Source organism: Ictidomys tridecemlineatus, chromosome 12 (assembly GCF_052094955.1).
Source record: "Ictidomys tridecemlineatus isolate mIctTri1 chromosome 12, mIctTri1.hap1, whole genome shotgun sequence".
NCBI lineage: Eukaryota > Metazoa > Chordata > Mammalia > Rodentia > Sciuridae > Ictidomys > Ictidomys tridecemlineatus.
In genome coordinates this window covers 40,414,896-40,441,589 of record NC_135488.1, presented here as the reverse complement: position 1 = coordinate 40,441,589, position 26,694 = coordinate 40,414,896, and the positions used below count along the sequence as shown (strand labels likewise).

Here is a 26,694-nt window from a genome sequence, read left to right as displayed (position 1 = left end):
AGTTAATCAACAAAGCAAATTGAAACTGCTTGCAGCAAACAGCTTCCATTCTCCCATTCCCCAGCTATTTTCAGCAATCGCATCCAGAGTCCAATTCCAGCTCAATATAAAATGTGTGCTCCCAAGGAAGCCTGTATAATTGACATCACCCAACTTGGGGAGGCAAGGGGAATGCTGAGAAGATCAGTTCTTCAAAACTCCTACTTTTTCAGAAAACTCATTGAAAGGCAGGGTACCCACTTGCAGCCATCAGTGGTTGAGAGATGGCACAGAGGCTTCAATGTGAAACCGTGAATGCCAATCATTACAAGTGCTTCTGACACACTCTAGTGCAACCTGGGACACCCCAAAGTGCTCAACGAGAACACACTTTGTTCCTGCAAGTGGAAGCAGCTTGCATGAACTGTTTCAATCAGGAAATTCCAAGCTCTTCTCAGCAATCACATTCAGAGCACAGTTTTGGCCCAATAGAAAAAGGGTCCTAGCAAGAGGGTCCCACACCTACGATCACCTTCATAAGGTAGCTTCCCATCTTCTGTGTGGAAGTGGGTTTCTCCTTGGCCCTTATGCTGTAGAGGAGACCACTAGGAGCTAAGCTTCATGCAGGACCATCTGACCCGGACTTTTTGCAAGCCCTATGAAGCCCTCACACAAGCTTAAATGCTACAGGACTCTGCAGACCAGTCCATGTAACAGTAGACATTCATTCATTGTCTAGAGTCTACAGGTTCCTAAATGCATGGCATTCATTATCATCAAATGCACAATTTTGATCAAAAACCATCACAGTAGATCAGGTAACAAATCATCACAGTAGATCAGGTAACAAAAACATATATAGTTTAAAATAATAATATATTAATGGGAACAACAAATACAGGATAGAGTAACAACTGTGTTACTAAACAAGGTCAAAGACAATGGCAAACTATAGATTCAAACTTTGAAGCAAATAGTAATCAATGTAAATATTCCTGGGCTGCCTCAGCCCCGCCCAGGCACACAGCAGCAGAATGGTTTTGCAAGCATCCTCAGGAGGGCTGCAGCCTTCTTCTTTGCAGGACGAGAGGGAGGTTGAGGCTGGATCCACTCATCATTCTTTTGGGAGAGGCTCCTTTTCCTCAGCACGAAGTTGGGTTTCGTGTGAGGGTTCTTTGCGTAAAATACGTTGGCCTGCGCTGGAATCCTCAGCTCTGGGGAGAGAGGGGTGTACAAAATAAGGTGGCTCAGGAGGTGCTCCCTGGGACACCCCAACATCTGAGAGCCTGTGCCAGAAACGAACTGAGCCACACACCTGAGAGCTCTCCAATTCAGTACCAATACCAACAAGACAGCCTCCACAGTCCTCCCTGAGGAAGAACTAGGCAGAGCACTTCAACAGACCTAATGTCTGTTCCTACCAAAGGCTTTGGACTCCAAAACATCCCAGGTCCTCTTGCATCTGCCAAAGCACACCACTAGGGTTTGCATCTGAAATCTCCCACAAAAGTGCCGAAGATTCAGACCCCACATGAGCCATCTTCACAGGTGGGTATGGAAGGAAGCATTGGATGGTGAGTGCTCTGATGTCAACATGCAATTCTCATTCAAGATGAATACACTACTGGGAGGTGGGAGGGACTGGAAGAAAGGTTGAGCATGCTTGGTGGAAGACGTAAACAGGAGTGCGCCCTGGGCACCAGTACCTTGTCCCTGTTGGCTCCACTGAATCCTCATTCTCCAAGTAGAGGTCCTCCTTCTCCTCTCCGTCTTTCTCTCTCTCCCTCTCTCTCAGCCTTGTTCTCTCTCTCCCAGTCTATGCCTTTGTGGCAAGGGCTGAGGAGCTCTCCACTGCCACACACTAGAGCTTTATGGACAGCCTCAGTGCACAACCAAAGAGAAAGTTGTGAAACCCAGAGAAAAGGCCTAGGATTCCTCAAGTATGGCCACGGTGAGGACAGGCTGACCAGCACGGATACCACATTAGAGCCACGCTTCTGCGTTGGTGGAGCCTGCTTCCATGTGAACCAGGCTTCTGAGAATGGAGGCCACATTCCAAATGCTGCCCTCCTGAGAACAATGATTCCAAAGACCAGCAAAGGGACTGCTTCCCTCTGACATGGTGTATGGCCCAGTGGTGCCATGACCCCGAGTGGGGGAATACAACAGCCAGCTTCTCCTTCCTCTGAACATCTCTTTCCTGTTGCCCTCCTCTAACCTAGAGCCTGTTCTCCATCCCTTCTGGGTTGGATGTGGGGATCTCTGCTATGAATTTCTTAGGCTACCAAGGCCTCAGACAGACTTCCTCTTCCATAGACTCTACTAACCTAACAGAAGGTTAAGATAGGAGACAAGTGATCCTAGAACTCATTGGGATGGTGGTCTTCAGCGTACATAGGCTGGGATAATGGCTGCTGAGGTGTTTGGCTCACAAAAGCCAACCAACCAACCAATGAAAAAGCGCTGACATTATTATCAGATGAGCTCTGTGGCTACGTGCTCAGGAAGCCCTCATCTGACTCTAGTTAGGGATCATAACCTGGCTATTGGGATCACTCCTTGGCTAGTGGACTCAGGTGCGGAAGACCATGGAATTTATGCAAAAACAGATGATTCAAGCTGTCTCCCAGGCTGTGTTTTCTTCCCAATTTCATCCTGTTACTGCTTGCTAGAATCTTGGCAATGCTCTGCCCAGGCAGTGGTTTTCTGGTCACACAGAAGGCTTTCAATCCTACTGCTTCAGTCCACAAAATGCCAGTTCCATCTTTAGCCCATGCATTCCCATGTTCCTCTGAAACCACTCCTATCTCAGACCACAGAACCATACTGCTCCTGGAAAGAGGCTTTCCTCCTCACTCATCAATGATGTCAGCTTTGCATGCGTCTTCATGTCCTGGGCAGGGCACCTGGTGGGGAGCCGCACTAGCCACTGGGGTATACCAAAACACCTGGAGAGCTTACACCAGCAGAAGTTCAGTTGGATTTGTGCACGAGCCCAACACACCCTGTTGGAGTGTTCTTGGGGGTCAGAGACTACTCTTTGGTGCTAAGAGTTGACCTGAGTCCACATCCTGACCCTTGCTCTCTGTCATCTGATTGTCCCACTTACTCTGACGGTGAGAGATGATTTGGCCCAGCTCATATTCCTCCGGCTTCTCCTGAGTAAGCAAGTGTAGCTCGAGGGCCCTGCGGATGACGACAGGAGCCCGATCGTGGCAGGTCACCTGGAGCAGCATGGGAGACAGGCCTTCAGGAAATGGGCCTTGAAGTGACTACTCAAGGACAGTGGGCAGGGGCATTCTGGAGGCACCTCCACTCTAAATACAAGGGCAACATCCATGACCCTACTCCCTGAGGCTGACCTCCTGCTCATCGCGTGGGGTCTTCCCATAGGCTACTAGCCCAATCCTTGTACATAGGACTTCCTGGACCTGCCATTGCTCTTTGTGGAGCTGCACTCCTCTCCAAGTGAAAGGACCCCACTACCTGCATACAGATGCAATCTCATCCCACAAGTTGGGAGGAATGGGACAATAGCCTCCAAGATCCTAGGTCTGCCCGAGGATGCAGGCGGCATTGGGAATGGCCTAGGCACAAAACCTAGAGGCTTTGGTCTGGATTGCCAGGGCCCAAATCAGACCCAGGAACGTGACCACACACAGGAGTGACGAAAGATAGCCATGAGAGCTCCTGGCCTCCAGAGGCTCAGTGCTGGCTGGGGTGTACGAGGGCACCTGTTCTGCCAAGGGTAAACATTGGGTTACCTGGACATTTAGTGTGCTTGCTCCACATCCATACTGACTCTGCAGAGAGACCCTCTCAGCTCCTTGTTCAAGGAACATGCAGAACCTCATACTGGTGTCCTGCTCCATAGAGGCCAGCATCCCATACAGAGGAACCTGCAACCTAGGTCCTGGCCTGTTCTCATCTGTCACCCATACCTGCCTCTGCCCTTCTGGACTGCATGCTGCCACCTGACACACAGACTCCCTCAGACATGGCGGTGGACAAGCTGCTGCTCTCCCTCATCTCAGCTCCAGCCCTTCACACTGACCTCTTCCTTCTTGATTCCCATCTATCCTCCTGATCATGCAGAAGCTCCAAATTCAAGAGGGCATGAGTAGTTCATGGTATTGGACCAGTGTCTGCTCCCCACCCAGGTGTAAGCACCAGGGGACACCCCTGCTCCCAGGCTTACCAAAACAGTCTTGGCCATCTTTGGGCTTTGTGTTTCTATGTGGACACGAATTAAGCAGGTGTCTCCCACCTGCTTGTGGGAAAGCGGCCTGGAGGACTTGCAGGTTGATTCTGAGAACTGTGGGGGATGGAACATCAGCAAACCCAGAAACAGAAAGCCACCCCAGCCTGTCAGTTGGCTCTATGGGCTTCTAGCACATATGTCCAGGTGCTCAGGCTTCTTATTTCCCCAGGTGGCAGTGGAATGGCAGCACAAGTACAGCTTGAATAAGGTAGGTGTTTACCTCCTTTCCCTTGACCTCGCGGCGTTTCCTCACGATGAAATAATATTTGATTTGTGGATTCATGGACAGATACATCAGTGAGTGGTCAGGGACCTTGATTTCTGCAGAGCAAAGTGGAGAGAATTGTTAGGTGGCACTCAAGGATTAGACCACAAAACACCCACAACCCCTGAGAGTCTCCGCCAGGGCGAGCCTGCACCAGAATTGAGAGCCCTCCTATCCAGCTACAGTGCCACCAAAGACTCCCTTAGTGATTCTTCCCTGGAGAAGATGATGTACAGGATTCTAAACCAAAAGAGCACCTGGCAATGGAAACAGCACCTTGGGCCCAGAACTTCTCAGTGCAGGTTGGATCTGCCAAAGGGACACTGCTAGGCTCTGCATCAGGATTGGCAAAGGCTCCTGTGCTTAGGCCTTTCTCCCCAGGGCAGCCATGCTCACACATGGGCATTCAGGGAAGCGTTGGATGGTGGGCGAATTCATCCCCTTGCCCTGGATGAATCCACTCATGGATGAATACACCGAGGGGAGGTGGTATCCATCAGAGGTGTGTTGGGCATGGACATGGGAGGACTTGAGCAGGGTGGTGCCCTGGAGAACTCTATTGTTTTCTAGCATCGCTCTCCTTCCCCTTGTTTCTCATCATGAGCTGTCTTCTTGGTACTTTTATTCTGGTTCTTGTTCTACTTCTGGCTCTTCTTTCTGTCCTGCATCTTCTTGTAGTTCTTTCTGGGTCTTTTTCCTGTTCTTACATGATTCCTTCTTGTTCTTCTTCTTGTGTATCTCCCTCCACCCTTCCTTCTGTTCACCTCCTTCTTTTTCTTCTTCTGCCTCCTGCTCTTTATCGTGTGATCCTCTCCCCACTCAGGAGTGTCTCTTTCTCCTCCTCCTCCTTCTCCTTCTTTCTCTGGCAATGGTGGGGCGTCCTGAGGAGTTCAAATCTATCACACTCTTCTGCCCAGATGCAGCCTCCGTTCAGTAGTCCAAGATGAAATCAGTTCTCAATCAATGGCCAGGAGTGAAACCAAGACCGAAGACAAGTGACTTCCTTTCTTTGTCATTGTCACAGTCAGGAAAGACTGAATAACAGACACCGCATTCTGGATAGGCTTCTACCTGTGGTAGTCAGCACCTCATCTGGACCAGGATTGCTAAAATAGATTCCACCTCCATAAAGCTTCCCCAATGAAAACAAGGTTTCCAAAATCTAGGAGAGGGCCAGCATCACTGCCACCCTCCTGCCATAAGGCATAGATGCCATCACACCTAATGGGTTCCAGGCCCCCCGTAGTCCTCCCTTTTGACGTCTGTTACACACAAACCTCCCCTGGTCTGGAGCCTGCTCTCAACTGATGCTTGGGTTGAAAATCTGTTTCTGAAATCACCTTTGTAGATTCTCGGTTTGGTAATTCCTTTTGACTGGCTTATTTTTTTACTAGGGATAAAGCCAGAGGCACTTAAGCACTGAGACCATTCCCAGGCCTTTTGACTTGGGTACAGGGTCTCCCTAAGTTTCTGAGACTGTTTGGAAATCCCCATCCCCCTGCACTGCCTCCCAAGTCCCTGAGATTCGCAGACATTGCCCCTTGCCCAGCTCCTTGCACCTCAGTCTTCCTCATGTGTGAGACAGAGCCAACTCAAATGAGGCGGTGTGTGAAAATGGGAAAACTCACTTACGTGCCCGACAGAGGGTGGGTTCTACTGTGGACAGGCTGGGATGGTGGAGGCTAGGAGTGTCGGGCTCACAAGAAAGGAAAGAGCACTGGCATTGTGGACAGCTCAGCATTGTGGCCTCTGTTCTTCAGATGCCCTTCTTTGTTGCTGGAAGGAATAATAACCTGGCCATTCTGATATCTTCAGGAGATGGGCACCCAGGCACAGAGGACTTGGAATTGTTCCAAAAAGAACCCAAACAGGCTGTCCCCTGGCCTTGACTTCCTCTTCACTGAGTGCTGTTCCCAGTTGCTGCAATCCTGACATTCTTGAGTAGGCAGGACTTCTCATATCCTGGCCATGGATTGGGACCTGTGCGGCTTCCGTCCATAGCAATGCTGATCCAATCAGGACCCATGCTCTGCTCCTCTTCATTTGAAGGCATCCTTATCAGTGAGCCATAAACCAAACTGATGATGGATTGAGCCTCTCTCTGCCTTGCCCTCATCGATATTAGCTTTGCATTGCCAGACCAGGTCCAGGGGAGAACACGTTTAGGGAGGTCCAGCAGCCCCCTGGGGCTGCACAATACACCTCCACATTGGACACGCCCATCACTGCACTTGGTTTCCTGCACCAGGCCCACCACACTCTGGCTATTTTAGGGCCAAGGCCCACTTTCTCTTGGCTGTGAGTTATCCTGAGCCCACTGTGGATCATGTCTCCCCACTGTCTGATTGTCCTACTTACTGTCATGCAGAGACATCATTCTCAGCAGCTCAAAGTTGTCCACATCCTCATGCTGCAACAAATTTTGGTCCAAGGCCCTGCGGATGAGGCTTGTCACCCTCTCCTGACACGTCACCTAGATCAGGGTGGGACAAATGTCATCAGAGAATGGATTTTAGAGGAGCTACCCAGAAGACTGTGGTCAAACATTCAGGAGAAATCTCAGCTACATATACAAGGGCACAATCTTGTTATCCTGCTACCTGAGTGTGTCCTCCATATACCGCCTGGGTTCTTGCAACGTGCTACTAGAACAATCCTGGTACAAATATCTGCCTGTACCTGCCATCTCCCCTCTCCCTGGGGAGCCACATTCCACTCAGGTCAAAGGACCAAACTGCCTATGCGCAGACACACTCTCATCTCACTGAGATGACAGCAATGGGCCAGGGATCTGTGCACCAAGTGTGCTCTGGGATGCAGGCTGCCTTTGTGGGTGGAAGAGGCAGATGCACTGAAAATTTCGGTCCTGACTGCCACTACACAAAACAGACTCAGATACAAGAGTGTGCACTTGAGTGCTTCATGATAGCCTGGAGAGGCCCTGGGCTCTGGAAGCTCGGTGCGGGTCTGGTTCTAATGATGTACTTGACTCAGCACTGGCAGTCACTGAACATGTCTCCTCTGCAGCTGGACACCTGCAGCATTAGCGTGTCTACTGCACATCCATAGAAATTCTGCCAAGAACCCCTTTAGTTCTGTATTTACATACATGCAAAGACTGACATTCCGAAGCTGTGGCATGACCCCCCAGGTGATCCCGACCCCACATTTCCACACCTAGTCATGCTAAGGAGGTTCTCTTTCCTGCCACCAGGAACACACCCCCTCCTACACGTGTGACAAGTCACTGCCAGTTCCTCTGCTCCAACCTCACTCATTCAGAATACCAAGTTCTAGGCACTGCAGCCTGCACCCTGGACATATCTCTGCCTTCATCTGTCCACAGCACTTTCGTCTGCACTTCTGGCCTGCCAAACCCACAATACACAGGCCCACTCACCGCTGCAGCTGGGCATGCTGAGGCTCTCCCCTCTAAGGTCAAGCCCTTAAGACTGACCTCTCTCTTCTTAATTTCCCACCACAGCCCCAGGGTTAGCTGTGTCTCCTGCCTTCCACTGTGTGGACACCCAGGAGGCAGCCCTGCTGTCGGGCTTACCAGGATGCGCTTTGTCTCCCTCAGGCTCTGTCCCTCTAGGAGGACGTGGACAAAGCGGCTGTCTTCCACCTGCTCGCTGGAGTGAAGCAGTGAGGAGCTGCTACTGGTGACTTTTCTCATGCACCACTCATTGGTTTGGGTGGCCTGGGGCAATGGTCCTGCAGCCACCGCAGAGCTGCTGCTCACAGCTGCTGGGATCCTGGATGCCACTGCCACAGAAGGCTCCAAGAACTGTGGGGGATGAAAACATCAGCAAAGCCCAGCACCTGCACCCCACCCAGCCTGGCATTGGCTCTGTGGGCATTCTACAACATCCATCCAGAACCTGAGGTTCTTGTCCCCTTGGAGGATGTGGAGTGGCACCAGGAGTAAAGACTGAAGAAGGTGGCTGTTTACCTCCTTTGGCTTGACTTTAAACAACTTGCTGGCAGCTGTTTCCCGAAGAAGAAAGTTATAATCCACTCTGCCATCCAGGGCGTAATATACGTTTCCATCTGCAGGGATCCTCAGCTCTGGAGAGGCAGGGGCAGAGGCGTGGTAGGTGACACTCAAGGAATACACTACCCAACATCCCCCACAACTGAGAGCCTCTGCCAGCTCAGGTCTCACACACAGACCTGAGAGCCTCCGAATCCAGCTACTGTTGCACCAAAGACTCCCCACTGATTCCTCCCTGAGGACCCTCTATGCACAGGAGGTCCCCTACAGGAACACCTTTCAAGGAAATAGCCCCTTGTACCCCAGACCCTCTTAGTTCATGCTGGACCCACCAAAGACAAACAGCTACACTTTGTATCTAGATTGGTCCCCCAAGACTCATGTGTTCAAGGTTTTCTCCCCACTGCAGCAATGATCACAGGTGGGTTTGGGGAAAAGCACTTGATGGTGGGTGCCTCCACCTTGCCAGTGGATTCATCCACTCATACAGGGCTACACTAATTGGAGGGGTATGGTTTGGAGGTGTGTTGAGCGTAGGTGGAGGATGTCCACAGCAGGGCTGTGCCATCCAGAGATATATATTTCTCTTGAGTTCCCCACTTCTGCATTTTCTCCTCATGAGTATAATTCTCATTCACATTTTTAATCAATTTATTGTTATACTTCTTGTTCGGCTTGTGTTTCTCCTTCTTGTTCTTGTTCTTCTTCATCTTCTCCTCATGCTTCTTCTTAAAGTCATCTTGACCTTCTTATTCATGGTCTCCTCCTTCAACTTATTTTCATTTTTCTACTCCTCCTTCTCCTCCTCCATGTCCTTCTTCTCCTCGTCCTCCTCATCCTTGTCCTCCTCCTCCTCGTCTTCCTCCTCCTCCTCCTCTTTCTTCTTCTTCTTCTCCCTCTCTCTCTCTCTCTCTCTCTCTCTCTCTCTCTCTCTCTCTCTCTCTCTCCCTCTCTCTCTCTCCAAGAAGAGTTTACAAGCTGTGAAGGGTTCTATTCTACCACACTCTTCTCTCTAGAAATGGCCTCTGGTCCTAAGTGGACTCAGTTTGCAATGAATAGAAAGATTGGAAACCAGAAATGATTCTTCATTGAACTGCTTTTCTCATGTACTCAACTAGGTCAGGAAAGGTCGCCAAAGTAGGCACCCTGTGGTTGTCTGTCTTCTTTGACACAAGACAAAGAAGCCTCTCTTCTTGGCCCCTTGTGGATAATAGCTTTGCAATGCCTCCTCAGGCCAAGGAAAGAACACATGTTAGGCAGGTCCACAGCCCCTGGGGAACATGAAGAACCTGCAGATTTATGCCCCATCATTACACTTTGTTTTGTGCACAAGTCCCACAATACTCTTCCTGGGCATTGGGTCAATGCACACTGTGTTTTGGCTCCCAGGTATCGTGAGCCCACTGTGACTCACTGCTCCCTACCCTCTGATGGTTCCACTTACTCTGATGGTTCAAGAGAATTTGCAGAAGCTCGTAGTTTTCTGGGTTTTCCTGCTGGAGCAAGAATGCATCTAAGGCCCTGCGGATGATGACTGGAGCCCTGTCCTGGCAGGTCACCTGAGCAGGGTTGGAGAAAGCTCATCAGAGAGGGAATTTGGGAGTAGCTACCCAGAGGACAGTGCTCAAGGACAATCAGAGACAAGTGAGCTCTCAACACAAGGGCACCATCTTGATACCCTGCTACCTGAGGCCTTCATGTGATCATGTGGGGGTCTTCCTATGAGCCTCTAGTCCAATCTTGGTACAAGAGTTTGCTTCAACCTGCTATGCCCTACAGGGACAAGGGAATAAGGACCAAAAGGCTTTGTACAGACACACTCTAGTCCCATCAAGATGGGAGGAATGGTCCAGTGGTCTTCCATATCCCTGCTCTGGTCTGGGATGCAGCTGCATTTTTGTATGGACCAGGCACAAACCCTAGTTGCTTTGGTCCTGACAGCCAGGGCACAACACACACTAGGACTCTTTAATGATAGGCATGGAAGCTGCTGGGCTCGAGAGTGTCAGTGCTTGCTAGGGTGTCAGGAGGTTCGGACCCAGCAGGTGCAGTGGTTCAACATAGCTCCCCTGGAAGTGGACACCAGAGTCTCATGATGGATACTCCACACCCAGGAAAATTCTGCAGAGAGAGCCGCTAAATCTCTATTCACATACATGCAAACTAGGACACTAATGGGCCCCTCCAAGGCCCCCAGTTCTCTGTGACCCACACCTACCCACCCTAATCATTCTACAATGGCTCCCTTCCCTTCAACCAGCAACATATCCCCTCCCACACACAAGAAAATGACTGCCAACTCCTGTGCTTCAACCTCCACGGTTCAATATACTCCTCCTCAATACCAAGGTCAGTAGAGGATGGCCTGTACCCTCGATATTTCTCTGACCTCCTCTGAACCCAGCACTCCTGCACTTCTGACCTGCACACCCCAAAACACGCAGGCCCATTTGCACCCAGACCTGGCATGCTGCTGCTCTCCCGCCTCTCTCTTGCTCACTTTCTGCTCTCCTTCCTGACCTTCCAGAAGCTCCAGTTCAAGAAGACAGGCCTAGTCCAAAGTGTTTGCTGTGGACTCGGTCTTCCCCACTGTGGGCTCCCAGGAGACTCCCCTGCTCGAAGACTCACCAGGATGCTCCTATACTGTGTTGTCCTTTCCTTTTCCAGGTAGACGTGAATGAGGCACCTGCCTCTCATCCGCTTGTTATATTGGGGCCTTGGGGAAGACCGAGTAGAGACCCCTGATGTCCTGGACTCTGGCTCTGCCCCTTCCCTGGGAGAAGGCTCTGGCTCTGGGGTTGGCTTAGGAGCCGTGACAGGAACTGAGCTTGTAGCTAGAGGAGAAAAGATGCCAACATGACTGCCTTGCCCTGACCTTCCCACAGACAGACAATAACTCTGCTGCCAGGAAGAACTCAGGCCCTTGGCCCACACAGGACCTCTTTGCAGACTGGGGTCACTTCCTGAATGGACAAAGGCTTGTCCTAATTTCCAGCCCAACACCAGGCATACAGACTCCCTGCAGTGGGACAAGAGTCGGACCTTTCCTCATATACCCTTAGGTACTCACCACAGTCCACCTGGCTCTCAGGCTTTGCCTGGCTTGATTTGCCATCTTCAATTGCGGCCAGGAGGTGGTGTGCTTGGTGTTCCAGGTTCAAGCCTCCCAGCAGGAGCCACATGGATAGCAGCTGCTGCAGACTCAGAAAGCCTGGAGGCTGATGGGAAGCCTCGGAGTAGAGGTTCACCCAGGTCCCCAGGAAGGAAGGTGAGGCACTGTGGGGAGGAAGGTGTGGAGTCAGCAAAACCCTGGCCTTGCCTTCACCACGGCCTCCAGAGAAAACCTCTGACCCTACACTGGGGAGAGCAGTCTTTCCTCAGCCTTCCCAAGTCAAATCACCTTGCAGGTCCCTATTCTGGAAACAGGAGCCCACCCTCTTGACCCCAAGCCCATTCCATGTTGAAGTTGGTCCAGGGGTCCACCATAGTCACTGAAGAGGACAACGTGCACTTATGCCCCATGGAGTCAGGGATGCAGTCACATGTAGGATATGTACTCATGGCACCTGCGGTTTGAGGCTGACCCCCATGAAAAGGGACAAAATGGCAGTCATTTGCACCCTATTTTTCAATGAATTATGAAACGTGACTGGAAACGTGTCTTCACACAGTGGGTGCTTTCTCCATGTTCATCAGTGAATGAGCCCAAACGGCTGATTCCCACATATCTCTGGGTGTGGGAGCCGCCATGTCCAAAGCCCCTGTCCAGCTATGTCCCAGCTAGGATGCTCTGTCCCACTATGGAAATTAACATGTCTTTATTAACCCAAAAGTGCTTTTCCCAAGGCCTGAGTTTTGAGACACCTCTGGCAGAGATCTACATTCTTCACAAAGCCAATATCACACCAGTGGTGCCCAGTGTGTGGGGACTGCTCCACGGACCTCTGTGGATCAGCTGGAGTCAGGATGCTTTCTCTGCCTGAGAGCGGAGTTCACTCCCCTTGCAAGGCTGTGGCAGGCACCTCCAGGACTCGTCCCATTTGGGACTGACATTCCACTATGAGTGTGGTCCTCTATGTCATTAGGTATCACAAACCTTTGGGTCCCTGAGAGGTACATGGCAGCCCCAAGACCCAGGCATGAGGGGGCTACACACTTGGGCTTGGTGGTCTGGTGCTTACCTTGGGAACAAGAGATCCAGCACCTGCTGGGTGGGGATGGAATCCCAGGAGATTAACCCCATGTTGCTGCTGAAATGTAGGTTCCTCCCACAAATGACAGGCAGGAGCTCATTCCTAAGCTGGTCCTGCCTGTAAGGTTCAAGGCTCTGTACCCTGAAGGGCTCCTCCGTGTTCTCATCATTTTCACCCTGGGTTGGGACCAAGAATGTTGGTTTAAAATGGAAATGGTGACAAACAGAAAAATGACTTGTGCCAATACACTAGAGTCAAAGCAGAATGGGACAGTTCCCATCAGTACAAACACACACACACACACACACACACACACACACACACACACAGTCAGAATAGGAGTCCTGGGCCATTCATCAGGGATCAGATTAGAGGGCCTGCTGGGCTCACCTGCCCTGTGCTACTCACTGTTACTCTTGAGCTCCTCTGCGACAATCGCCAGAGGCTCTGGCGTCTAAGATGAAGCCTCACCCAGTGCATCCACAAAAGGGCTAGTTGGCCCCCCTGAGATTCCTGGGAGCCTGAGGCTCGGCATTGTTTGCAACCACAGGAGAACATCCTTCTCCCTCCAGTTTCTCCAACCAAATGAGCTCGGATGGCTTGGTCAGTTAAGTGGGTGCCTGGATACCAGGGTTCCATGTTCTGTTTGATCCATTGTCAAGGCAATGATGTCATTTCCTGTGCCCATACCTGAGCCTCTTTTCACATAAGACCACTTTCAAAAGCCCTATGAGCTGCTGATTTCTTCTCCATGCCTAAACATCTCAGGTGCGCAGGTGTTCACCAACAACTACCCAAACATCCACACCAGCATCTGCCCTGCTTGGTGCCACTAGAGTTCCAGCTTGGAGCCTTCAAAAATGCATTCACAACCAGTCCTTCCCTCTCAGCAGCTTTTGGACCCTGGTCCCATCATTGTGCAACTCATGGTGTGCCCAGTCTTTTCTGGAAAGTAGGGTAGCATCTAATCTCTAGGGTTTATTGTGTCTATTGGCCCATAACACCCTCTATTCTCTCTGAAACCAGAGATGGGACTCACAGGTGGCTAAAGCACAAATGTAGAGATGGGACAATCACAAGAAGGGCAGAGACAAAGAATGCACGCCAACTCAATCAGGCCTGTGTCCCACACAGGGACGTGGCCAATGTCCGTCCCATCGTGGCTGCAGTTCCCTCTCTACACCATGGCAAGTTGGAGGGGACTGAGATGCAGAGGCTGCTCCCCTCTGCCATACAACTTCCCAAGGCTACTCCTAAGATTTCAAAAGGGCCAAGTGTGTCTAGTGTTGGGGTCTCACAGAGACTCCGAGGTACCACAGCATCCTGCTGCCCAGAACCGGTTCACCCCTCACCTCAAGGGGGCTCAGCCTCTGGATTCATGGGAATTGAAGTGGGTACAGGTGATGGGATATCACCTCCAAGACTGAGTTATGCCAAGTCCATGACCCCTGTCTGCATCCCTGTCTCCAGCACCACTCCCCTCTCTCTCTTTCCTCCCCAGAGCAAACAAATCCATTTAGCAAGTGTGTCCTGGGATAAAGACATGACAGTCACCCATCCTCTCATTGCAAAAACACTGAGGCTCAGCCAACATGGATCCTACCAGGAACACAGGCATAAACTCAGAGTCCAATCCTTCCAGCCCAGCCTCAGTGGAGCCTGGACTCCCAGCCTCCTGAGTCAAGGAAACAGAGGTGCCTAGCCAAGCCACCTTGGATGCAGCCACACACAAACTGAACTCATCAATGCCCCTTGCTCTCAGTTGTGAGTAAGAGGGGAGGTGGTGTTTCACAACCCTGGACATCAAGTGCAGTCTCCAGGCTTTGGGGTGTGCCCTGGCCTCTCTCTATCTGCCCAGGCCCTCCAACTCACACTGGCCTTTTACCCAACCTCCTCCTAGGGCCAAACTCAATCCTGCCTCTCAATTTCTTCTGCCTTCCCCAACACACTGCTCCGCAAAATGAGCAGGGCTGGCTCTCTGTTATCATGCTGGTGTCAGCAGCAATGCCACCCCACTGACATCATTCTGAGTCCCAACCTAGGCACTCCAGCTGTCCTTGCCACGTGTGGCCCTGTTTGGGCTCTGGCTCTTGCTCTTTTCTTTCATGTGCATGTGTTTTGAGGTTTTGAGTTTCTCCCACTGCAGAACTGCAGCTGTGGCAGGGTAGAGCTCATGAAGGTGACATTCTGAGCCACATCCAATCCCATCAGGACTGTGAACTGGGGTGATGCTGGAACACAGTGATGAGTGAACACATGGGAGGTGGTTGGACCCACCTTGCCTCTGAGTGGTTTCCTTTCAGGACAGGAATGTAGGGATAGGAGCCCCTGGCGTGGGAAGCTTTGCACAAGGCGTGACCACGGGCTCTTTCCTGGCAAAAACTGGCTCCACTCAGCATGGAGAGCACTGTCATTCCTGGTGGCTAACAACAGCCCTGGACCCCAGAAAGGAACCCACACTCAAGATGAACGTCTGAGTGTGCGTGTCCTCGAGGAAATGAGGTCTCCTGATCCCAGGTGCAAAGGGGTAAGTCCTCTAACTCCAGGGGCCATGAAGGGACATCTGAGATTCCCTTGTCCTTCTTTCCCTCTCTGAACCCATGGTGTCCTCACACTAACCACAGTTAGGACCCTGGCCTCATTCCCCAGTTGGGATCATTAGGCTCCATAAAGGACAGTCTCTAAGATGCTCAGTAAACCACCACCCTCTGCACAACCCATAACCCTATTCACCCAAGAGGCAAGAGGATTTCTATTCAGGAAAACCAGGACAGGGAGAGCCTTTCTCAAGGACACAAGGACATTAGTGAGTGAGGGAGTGATTAATGGATGGAGAACTATTTCCACCACCAACTTCCAGGAGCATATATGGCCCTTTGGGCACAGGTACGGACCCTTTTTTTCCAATCAACTTTTTCAGAGAAGTGAGGCTGCCTTCTAGATGGCACCTCCACACTAAGGGGGTCTCCTACTTCTTCCACATGTACATATTGCAACGGGCCTCCCACTGTGCATCTGAGAACACTCTGTGGGCATCTGTAGCCTTTCAAGACCCCAGAAACCATGCGGGCACCCCAGCACCAGCAGAGCATTTGTGCACATCACAACAATCACCCCGGGTGAGAACTCTCCGTTCCACTCTGTACTAGGCCCTGCCATCTGTACTGATCAGTCCAACCCCTCTCCTTCCTGTTTCTTGATTATACTACCATGGTTCCCACACATGGATGCCAGGGTGCTTGTGGCCCCCCCAACCATTTGAGTTCCGGGAACAGTGGAATGTGTTTGGGAACTTCTGGATGACGGGAAGTCCCACCCTCCAGGGTTTCATCTTCAATGTAATGAGTGCAGAGGGAGCCAGGAGGGCTCTGTCAGGTAGAGAGAGGTGGGAGCTGATGGAGCCTCAACTAAGGGCCCAGGACTCTGGGTTCAGAGCTGGTGTTATGTGGAATTGTTGAGGGACGTGAAGAAAACCCAGCTCACTGTACGCAGAGACAGCAGATGCCCTCACGTGGTCAGGCTGCTGTGCTAATCAGAGCCCCAAGATGTTCCATAGGTGTGCAGGTGGGGAACCCACGTGCCAGCCCAGGCTGTTCCTGAGCACCTCTACCTGGATTCGGAGCACGTGACTCTGCATCAGCGTCCTCACATCAATGTATCCCGGCCCCCCACCCCAAAAGTTCTCTCAGAGACAGTGAGGTTCCACTGCTCTGGACTTGCCCTTTTCTCTGGGATTCTGGGGACCCATTAATTAGGAGGTCACAACAATTCTCAGCACACAGGCTGAGCCTACTGAGATCCCAGGAGTATCCAGGCATTGCTTCTATTTATAGTCCATCATGTCCCACGACACTGTGGACACGTATTGCACTCACCTAAAGAAACCACCAGGCCCAGGGCCTTCGTGCCACTGGCCTGCAGACACCTGGAGGAACAGGCAACCTATAGGCTGCGTGGAACCAAAGACCCTAGATCCTGGGATCCCAGCTGGAAACACAGCTCATGTGCACACAGTCACCACTGTCACCGAGAGTGCAATTGAAACACCCGCAGAGTTAGCAGTGGACCTGATATGCCCACGAGTGGGGGTGAACTGCATCCCTTGAAAATGATCGTGTCCAGAGAAAGGCAAATTTTGTAGGATTTCACTTATCTCAGATTCTCAATTATCAGGTTCATAAAAAGATAAAGTACAATGTTCTTTTCCTGGGCCTCATGGGCACTAGAATTCTGCATTGATGGCAAGAGTATGTCCACGTGACTTCTGGAGATGCATGGTGGTGACGCCTATACACCAACATGAACATGCTTAATGCCACTCAACTGTGTCCTCCAAAATGGTTTAATTACAAAACAGATGTTCGGTGTCAATTACCACAATGTAAACCCTTGGGAGACTGCTGATTGACTCATCTTAGCGTAAGTCAATGAATAAAGGTCCTAAGGTGCGAAGCTACAAAATGAGGGATGAGCATGGATGAGGATGGGCGGGAGAATCCTCCCCCTCTAACACAATTAGGGAAGGATGTGCTGCCCTCAAGTGGCTGGGGGGCCTGGGATCCTGCCACAGAGGGGGATTCCAAACCTCACATCCCCTGACCCAGGCCAGAAGACCAGGTAGAGTCCAAGGACCCTGGGGTGGCCCAATGGCAATAAAGGTCAAAAGGAACTGGGATCTGCCTGGACCCTCAATCCCCTACTCTGAGCAGGGCTGCATTATGAGGCCAGAGGCCATCCATAGCAATCTGCCTTTACAGGAAAACAGGGACTGCAGGCTGCCTCTGGCTCACTGACTCAGGATGGTGTTTTCATAAAGCAAGACCACTTCCTCACATTTGACCAGCAGCTCATGCGCTGACAGCACAATGGCTGGCTTGACTCAGGCCCTGAGAAATGAAATAGAAAATTCATAGCAAACCCATCTTCAGCTCTTCCACATCATCAGGGGGTGTGATTCATTTCCATCAACAAAGATGTCTGAAATGATGTCTAAACATGCTGGGGACTCACCTCCGTGTGGAACTTTTCAGGAAAAAGGGGATCAAATCTCATGAAGCAACTCTTCTCTCCTCTAGCCCATGGGCAATGCAAGGAACCTGCATGTTACCAGAGGCTCACTCTCTCTTCTCATGTCTTCTGGAAAGGATTCATGAATGCTTCCTTCAAGGTGAAGCAGAAGCCTGCATTCCCAGCTGCACAGAAGTGTTTGACGGCAGTGTCTCCCTTAAAACCCAAGAAGAAAAACAGGTCATTAAACAGGCACATGGATTAGAGTACATGATCAATGATCCCTCCTCCCTGAAGCCTTCCACATGCCCACCTTCCACATTCACAGAGAAATGCTTGGCCATTCTCAAGACCAGGAGACCATGATGCTCATCACCAGGAAGTCAATAGGAACATGAACAGAGCAGCATGGATTGCACAAGGTGGCACACCAAGGATCTGCAGCACAGCTGCTAGAACACCAGAGCTGAACTTCAGTATTGACTTTCTGCCACCTGCCGAGTACGATGGTAATGTCAAGCACAACATGCAGATATGCAAGTAGTGGGTGACACGGTGCATCCATTCACAGAAGTGGGCAACATCTTCATTGGAACAAGGAAGTATCTTATCCTTACTCATCAAAATCATCACAAAGAATAAAATGGATGCAAGACTTCTCATTTCACTATCATGTAGCTGTTGGAATTCCCTATTAAATAATACCTCCTCCAAAATAAAAAATATCTCAGACATGTGTCAACTATTCAATGGATGACATTTTAAAAACTAGGCCTTTCCTTCATATTTATGTATGCTATAGCCCTGCCTAAGGCTCTTTGAGAAAGGAGCACATAGAATTGGATCTTTGAAAATCTCACATTTGCCGATAAATATTACCGACAATGTCAGGCATGGCGAAGTGAAAAGTGGGACTTTGGATACTCAAAGAATGCTATGTTGTGAGATTGGTGTCTCTGACTCATAGACAGCATGTGGTTTCTATGAAAGCTGGTGAGGGAGCAGGAGTAACGAAGCTCATGGAACAGATGACCTCAGGGAATACTGACAGATAGGCCAAACTGGAGAACATGTTCCAGCTAACATTGGTATTTGGGCTCCTGAGCCCAGTCCTGTTTTAAAAAAAGTTGCAGACAGGCAGTGTTCATGTACAAAATGTCTACCATGTAAAAGTGGGTAATTGAAATGTCATCTAGGTACACATCTGATAGAATGGTCTGCCAACCTATGGATTTCATTCTAACAAATAAAAAGAAAAACACAGACATGAGACATAAAGATAAAACCTTGTCTTCACCAGGATGCCTAAAAATAAGTTTTATTTGCCTCATGCAAAGAGCTTTCAATAGAACTTCTGATTTCTGAATGAACCCATTCAATTTTATAATGCACAGATCATAAGGTTTTCTTTACAGAATATTCTCTTCTTCTTCTTCTTAAAGCCTCACATAGAAAATGTCTCACAGGACATAGGAGGGGAATGACCCAAAGGATGAGAGAATGGCTGGAACCGTTCTCAAATGTGCCCATGTAGCCTAAAGTTTGAAGGCACCTGATTGTACTCTAAAACAATGATGAACCTATTTGATCCATTAATTAATAAATAGCACCGCTTTACCACTTGAACCAAATCACAGAAAAATGGAAACAGATGATCGAATTCCTCTTCTCCCATCACCTCCTGGCCCAGACTCTCCCCAGAGGTGGCTCTGGTCATCTGTCTATTAGGGAGTCACCCGTGGTCCCCTATCTCTCAGAAAAGAAAATCACCTCAGCTACTGTCCCTAAAGCCAAGTGATGGCTGCGGTTTCCACACCGTGTGGATCTGGAGAGATGCACAGTGCCGCTGGACCAGCCTATGTTCAGGGCTGTGTCTGTGTCCCACAGCTGAAACATGTGGTCCAGGGTCTTCTTTCCACCCACAGGTCCTAAGAACTTGCAGTCAGCACGTGCCTCCTTATTCACTGTGGCCACAGACTTCCTGCCAATGGCCATTGCATTGTACACGTCTTATAATTTAACACGGCATTGAAATGAACTTCCTTCTGGGAGCTTCCCAGGGCACGTCCCAAGACCTGAATTTCTGTGTTGTAGGGAGCATAGCATTCGTGCATTTTTTAAGTTTCATGGATAATGTTAAATGTGCCTCCAAAGTGTATGAAAAAAGCTTATCTTCCTATCCCCTCCCAGCACATATTATCAACATCCTTAATTTGGGTAAAAAATAAATAAATAAAACACATCATTTGAGCCTGTGTTCATCTTCTTGCCAGCTGTGTTCCAGTGACCTCCTCCCGTGCATAGTGCTCATCTGTGTTTCTCCTCGTGCCTCCTATTCTACTGGGTTGCCATTTCCTCCCAATCGGTCCCTCTGTTTTGACAATGTTTGGGGCATATTTCGTTGGAGAGTAGTTTCTAACGTGGATGGTCAATTGAACCATCTTGACAGCTTTGGGTTTTGAGGATTGAAGCCAACCCTCCCCATTTCTAGGCCACAGCCTCTTCTCCTAGATTTCTACCAATATTCCAGTAAATATTTCATTGAATTTGGTTGGTCTCTGTGTCTGGGTTCAAGACTTAGGTCCTGCACTTGCTAGCAGGGACATTGTGCTTTCTGGTTTGTTGTGTTGGCTTCTTGGGGACACTGTGAGGATCAGGTAGGCAAGGCAGGTAGAGTGGCTGGCCTAGAGCATGGCCCAGAGGGAGCGTTTGATCAACATTATTTGTAAAATGACAGCTGTCAATTATCACAACCAACATGAAAGGCCATCCTAATAATCATCATTATGAAAATATTGGTCACAATAATGTTTTCTACTTCTATGGTACATCTGTATTATACTCTCCATGAGTGAGGTCACAGGCCATGTGTCATTGTGTGCCTGCTTCTGTCATTTAGCCTGGAGGCCCCTGGCATAGTTTACGCTTCAGGACTGGAAGCTCTTTTACGATACAGTTTTCAAGTGGCCATTGGTCGCCTGATGGTACTCCATGGGGTCATCTGAGCCTGGCTTGCATCTGGCTCCTGCAACCAACATCCTGTTTTGCTAGAAACTCCATCGAAAGAGGCTTGGAACTCCTGCTCTCTTGTTCATCTCTGAAGTTCTGCCATTTCTTCTCAGATGGCTCCACAAACCTTTCAAAACCCTCCCCTGCTCCAGGGCTTTGAAGCGGTTTCTTTGGAAGCTTCTGCACAGGGTTAAGGACAAGCCATTCCTCACATGCTCCTTCCACAGGAGGAAGAGAGGGGCCAGAGGGGCCACAGGGAGCAACCTCCTGCTCTGTTCCAGGCAGCCACTTCCAGGCTGGGGCTGCAGCCTGGGGCTCTCAGGACGGCTCTGGCTAAGGGGGAAGCCCTACCCAAGCCTGGGTCACAGCCTCCCATGCCCCAGGGCAGCTGGTGAGCACTGGTGGAGGGTGGAGGGGAAGGCTTGCACCACAGGAGTCGGGTCTGGACAGCATTCAGGTGGGAAGAGACCGCTGGTCACCAAGGGGATGTGAAGCAGGGGGTGACCCAGGGCAGCCATGAGATCTCCTCTAAAGACCACTGTGGTCCCAGCACTACAAAGGGACTGAGTGACATTATTACTCTTCCCTGTTTTAAGGACAGAGGTGTGGAAGGGATTCCTGAGAGTCACAGAAAACGTGGCTCACAGGTTTCATTTTGCCATCTAGGAGTGACCTTGGCCGCACTGGTGGCAATTCCCCGGACCTTTGATGAGCCCCCTGGCATCCTCCCAGTGAGTCCTCCCAGGCCCAGTCTCAGGGGCAGACAGCTGCTCTGACTGCTCTCCCTGGACCTGAGGATCACATGGGGTTCTGAAATTCTTTTTGTTGCCGCACTGGGCATTGAACCCAGGGCCTTGCACATGCTAGGCAAGTGCTCTACCACGGAGCTCACCCAGCCCTGAGGATGACAGGTTTGGAGAGCATTTGCTACCTGAGTCTTGGTGAGGTGAATCCTCATAGCCCTGAAGTCAACACGTTTCTCTACCAGCTGCGTTTGCAGGGTTAAGATCTTAGCTTGAGTTTTGTTTTCCCTTATTTCTTCACTTCTCTCTCTCTCTCTCTTTTGGTACCAGGGGTTGAACCAAGGGGTGCTTTACCACTGAGCCACATCCCCAGCCCTTTTTAAAATACTTCATTACAGACAGAGTCTCACTGAGTTGCTCAGAGCCTCACTAAATGGCTAAGGTTGGCTTCAAACATGCCATCCTCCAGCCTCAGCCTCCAGAGTGTCTGGGATTACAGGCATGTACCACTGCCCCCCAGCTCTGCACTATTCTTAATCAGAGAACCTGTGGGGCTATGTTTACTAGGTATGAATTGAGTTGCCCTCCAGAGAAAAGAAAAAGTAACAAAGCACTGCTGTGTGGGCAAATCAGGGATGACCCCAGGACAGGGTCAGCTTTCTCTCCAAGGAAACCCCACTGCCCAAAAGGAGCCCCTTGGCCAACGCAGTGGTGCACTCCTGGAATCCCTGCACCTCAGGAGGCTGAGGCAGGAGGATCAAAAATTTCAAAATCAGCCTTAGCAATGGCAAGGCACTAAGCAAATCAGTGAGACCCTGAGCCTAAATCAAATTCAAAATTGGGCTGGGGATGGGGTTCAGTGGTCAAGAATCCCTGAGATCAATCACTGGTACCACCCCCCATGAAATAAAAGAGCCTCTGCTAAGGACTTCCATGTTGGCTGAGGCAGCTGCCTACAGTGGGTGTCCTGCAGAATGCAGTCAATCTCCCCAGGCCTGGCCTGTGGGGAGGGGTTGGCCCGGAGACCAGGGGTTAGCCCCCAGCTAATGATCACTTGGTATTGTGGTTTGGATGTCAAATGTCCCCATTGCCCATGTGCTAAAGGCTTGGTCACCAGCCTGTGGCCCTTGGGACATAATGGAAACTTTAGTAGGTGGGGCCTCCTGGAAGGAATGAGATCATTAGGGGTGTGACCTTGAGGGGGATATTGGGACCCAGCCCAGTCCTACCCACCCTCTTCCCAGTTACCCAGAGATGAGCAGCCTCCTCTGTCATGTGCTCCAGCTGCCAGGATGTCCTACTGTGCTGTCACAGGCCCAAAGCAACAGGGCTAAGGTGCCATGGACTGAGACCTATGCAGCCATGAGCCAAAAGAAACCCTGTTTCCTTTTAAGGGGATTCTCTCAGATGCTTTGTCACAGCAGCAGAAAGCTGACAGCACCCTTGGTCTGTGCCCCTGCTTTATACATAGGGATGCTGAGGGCCCACAGGAAGCCGAGCAGCCCCAGGTCACATGGTCCCATAAAAACAATTATTATCTATTCATTCACTGACTACATGGCAGGAGCTGGACTCCAGATCTCAGTGTTTGAAAAAGTTGTGTTTCCTTCCTGCCCCTTAGTCCCTCGCTCTCTCTTTTTGTATGAATCCAAGAAGGACCTTCAGGAGATTGCAATGCCATCCAGTCATCCTAGCCAGCTTTGTACTTGAACATGAAATTCATGGGATGTTTCTGCTTCACATTGTGTTAGTCACTAGTCATCAGAGAGCTCTGTGCTTTCACCTACAGAGTGCCACCCCACTTCCCTGCTGCAAGGGCTCTTCCTGCCAGGTCACCTGCTGGATGGAGGGCACTGCCCAGTGCCCTAGATCTCTCCTGAATGTCCTGTGACCAACCCACTGCAGGCCAGGCAGACATCCACAGAAAAAAACAGCGAGAGGGTCTGGCGCCCCCTGCAGGTACTGTTATATAGATGCCCACAGAACATTCCTCAAACCTGCAGCAGCTTGGACTGCATCCAAATGCAACCACAGGCCGAGCACAGTGCCACCCACCTGTGATAGAGTGACTCAGGAGGCTGAGGCAGGAGGATTGTGGGTTTGAGGCCAGGTTTAGCAACTTATTGAGGCACTGTCTTAAGATAAAGAATTAAAAGGGCTGAGGATGTAGCTCAGTGGCAGAGCCCCTGGTCCAATCCCCAGTACCAAGAGGAGGTGGAGATACCAGAGATGGGAACTTCTGAGTTGGGTCAATGGTAACTCCAAGCCAAATGAGACTGAATGCACAGGGGAAGCTTTAACCCGCAAAAGAAAAGGAGGCAGGGAGCTTCAGCTCCAGGTAAAGGACTAGGAATTGAACCCGGGTGCCTTACCACTGAGTACACCCCAATCCTTTTTATTCTTGTTTTGAGAAGGGGTCTTGCTACGTTGCTGAGGGTCTCACAAAATCACCAAGGTTGACCTCAAGTGATCCTCCTGCCTCAGCCTCCCGAGAATCTCTGGGATTACAGGCATGCACCACCATGCCCAGCAAGAAAGGAACTTTTATCAGTGCAGCCACACGGGGAAGGCAGGGGACCCACATCTTAGCCTGTCTTCAGGGGGTGACAATGACTTGGAGCTTTTATAGAGAGGGGAATGAGGGCAAGGGCTTGGGCTTTGCACAGCTGCCAAAGCAGGTGGTCCTGACCAGTTGAGGTCTGTCCATCTTCCCTGGATTGGCCAGGTGGTGCCTTGTCAGGAGAGCTGTGTCACCTGCTTTGGCTCTCAGATGCACATCAATCAGACCTTGTTCCTGGGACATGAAACAGACTGCATGGGGGCGGGGGTCTGGATTCTGAATTAAGAGCAACTTTCTTCTGCTGAAAATAGAGACGGGCTGCAACCCCACGCCCACCTCAGGAGCCAGGAAAGCTAAGATGGGTCCCGCCCTTCCTCAAGCCTGGGCACAGGCCATCTGCCTAGGCATTTTCTGTGTTTTTCCCATTTTTGCTTTTCTTCAGGCCAAGGAAATTCACGTATGTAGATCACTTGGGTTTTGTTTCTATAAACTGTAACCACTTCTGTGGGTCAGGGGCTTCTTCCAAGCCTTCTGGCTGCTTCTCCCCAGTTTGATCAAAGTTCTTTATTTTTTCCTTTTTATTTCTTTTTTTTGCCTGTTCCTTGTGCTGGTGGGCACTGATGCAGCCAGCAGGGTCCAGTAACAAATCCAAGGTGACTCAGGCAAAGGGGATGGATGGGCCATATATTGAGGCAGAGATGCTGCCCTTCTAATTCTGCCTTTAGCCATCCATTGGATGTCTGCGGGTAGAGGTGGAGGGCTGGAGTCTTCCTTACAAAATCCTTACAACTCAAGTCAGCAAACACTGAAAGCCCTGTCGCCCTCAGGGACAGGGCACCAGACAGTTCCTCGGTGCCTCCCAAAGCCTGCCAAGGGAGAAGTCACTTGGGGCCCGACTCCAGGAGGATCATCAAGGGGCGGGACAGGGAAACTTCAGGTAAAAAGCCGCAGCCAGCTCACCCTAGGACCCCAGCCCTCACCAGCCCCACCGCTTTCCTGGACAGAAAGGTTTCCTCGAGCATCCTCACTGGGTGTCCCTGCAGCAGGGCCCCAAGATTGTTCTGGAAAGGGATCTGTCAGGTGGGAGCGACAGAATCTCATGAAATTTTAAGTACAACAGAATGCCAAATGACTACTCATTCCAGTGAAGACATGCTGCAAATAAGAGTTAGAACACGTGCTGCAAACAAGACTTAGAAAAGTGTCCTCAGAGAAGATTCTGTCATTCTGCATTTGTTTCTGAAAGTTGAAGCACACAGTTCTAATGAGCCCAGGAAGAGGTTGATACCCAGTTGAGTTGGCATATGATGTGCCAGAGCTCAGGACTTCAGGGCTGCTGTCAGGTGGTTCCCGGGCTCTTCTGGTCCTCACCTTCACTCAGGGACTTTTTGTTAGTGATGGAGTTCAGCAATGGATTACTGGCCCAGAGACTTGTTCAGTATTGCTCCGTAGGAGCAAAACACTGTCACCAGTTGTAGGTAGCCAACTCCAGGTGAGAAACTTGATAGATGTTAATGCTCACGGCTTCACACCAGCAACCTGCCCCTCAGTGATCATGCTCTCTAAAATATACACCATGCTAAATTGTGTGGAAGCATTCTAGGTCTAGCCAAACCACACGATCTTTCAAAAACAGCCCAATAACATTTAGAGGATTCACTCTCCAAAGCAAGCTTGCCAATGCCTGAGCGCCCACACACTCTATTGGCGCCAACCTCACCTCCACACATCCAGAATGCACACATCCACCAAGATACCACTGCCTGTGGTGGTTGAGCAGCCTTTCCAATGGACGAGGTGGATGTGAATGTAACACGTGAATGAATTAGCATTTACCAACAACTGGAAGAAAAAAATCCATTCTCTAAGATATGATGACGGAGCTGCTCTGTGATCTAGACCATCCCCCTCTCCTGCATCCTCTCTCTTTTCCTCTGCCTCGATGGACCTCCAACTGAGCCCAGAAAGATGTGTCCTTTCTAGTCAGAAGCCCTGTCATGGCTTCCATTTCCAGGCCCTGATTCCTGGTTAACTGCAGCCAGAGCTCGCTTTCAAGGTAGTCTCTTCAGATCCCTTCCCTACCCTAACCACAGTGTGGGCTCTGGCCCCACCCTTACTCTCTACACCACCATTCCACATTAGGGTCTTCCTGTCCCTCTCTGTGACCCAGGACTGCCCATGACCGACCCCACCCAACAACAAGCTGTTGAACCAGGTGCCATCAAATGGAAGAAATGACCAGAGATGGCTAACTTGAAGATTTCACAGAATAGTCCATGAGACAAGGAATATCCTGAACCAGTGAAATGACATAAGAGGAAGTCAATGAATTCTAACCTCAAGGGCAAATCCTACAGTACACTGGCTCTCAAATTCAGCTACACACTGGAGCCACCTGGGAGCTGTGCATAGTACTGACCGCTGGACCACCCACTGGCCCTGGGCTGATGGAATGGCTCTGGGCTAAGATGGGACACTGGGGTTTGTAAATTACCAGTTGAGTATAATATAAAGCAAACTTTGAGAACATTGCTTTTTCCCCACATGAAGAACTGTGTGCATACAGATGCAGAAGTACACAAATCTGCAGCATAAACCTCCTTGAGGGCCATAGATTAAATGCAGTGCAGTCACCAGCATCCTGGCTAGGAACACCACCAGCCTCCTATTTCCACCTTCCAGG

At 50.3% G+C, this 26,694-nt stretch overlaps 1 protein-coding gene across 2 annotated transcripts; it reads right to left on the bottom strand.

Annotated features, from left to right (window-relative positions):
• Window positions 1-818: 818 nt before the first annotated feature.
• On the bottom strand, window positions 819-17,838 carry LOC144369279 (uncharacterized). 2 transcript variants are annotated; one of them, XM_078028629.1, is made up of 12 exons: window positions 17,703-17,838; window positions 12,681-12,868; window positions 11,570-11,775; window positions 11,128-11,333; window positions 9,944-10,058; window positions 8,458-8,573; window positions 8,062-8,292; window positions 6,864-6,978; window positions 4,461-4,561; window positions 4,178-4,294; window positions 3,089-3,203; window positions 819-1,193 (listed from the first exon to the last, which is right to left on the bottom strand). In XM_078028629.1, exons 1-12 carry the CDS (start codon window positions 17,742-17,744, stop codon window positions 985-987), a joined length of 1,761 nt encoding a protein of 586 aa, XP_077884755.1. In that variant the 5' UTR covers window positions 17,745-17,838; the 3' UTR covers window positions 819-984. The 2 variants fall into 2 exon arrangements, with proteins under 2 accessions (XP_077884755.1, XP_077884756.1); XM_078028630.1 differs by lacking the exon at window positions 4,178-4,294.
• Between the last annotated feature and the right edge of the window lie 8,856 nt (window positions 17,839-26,694).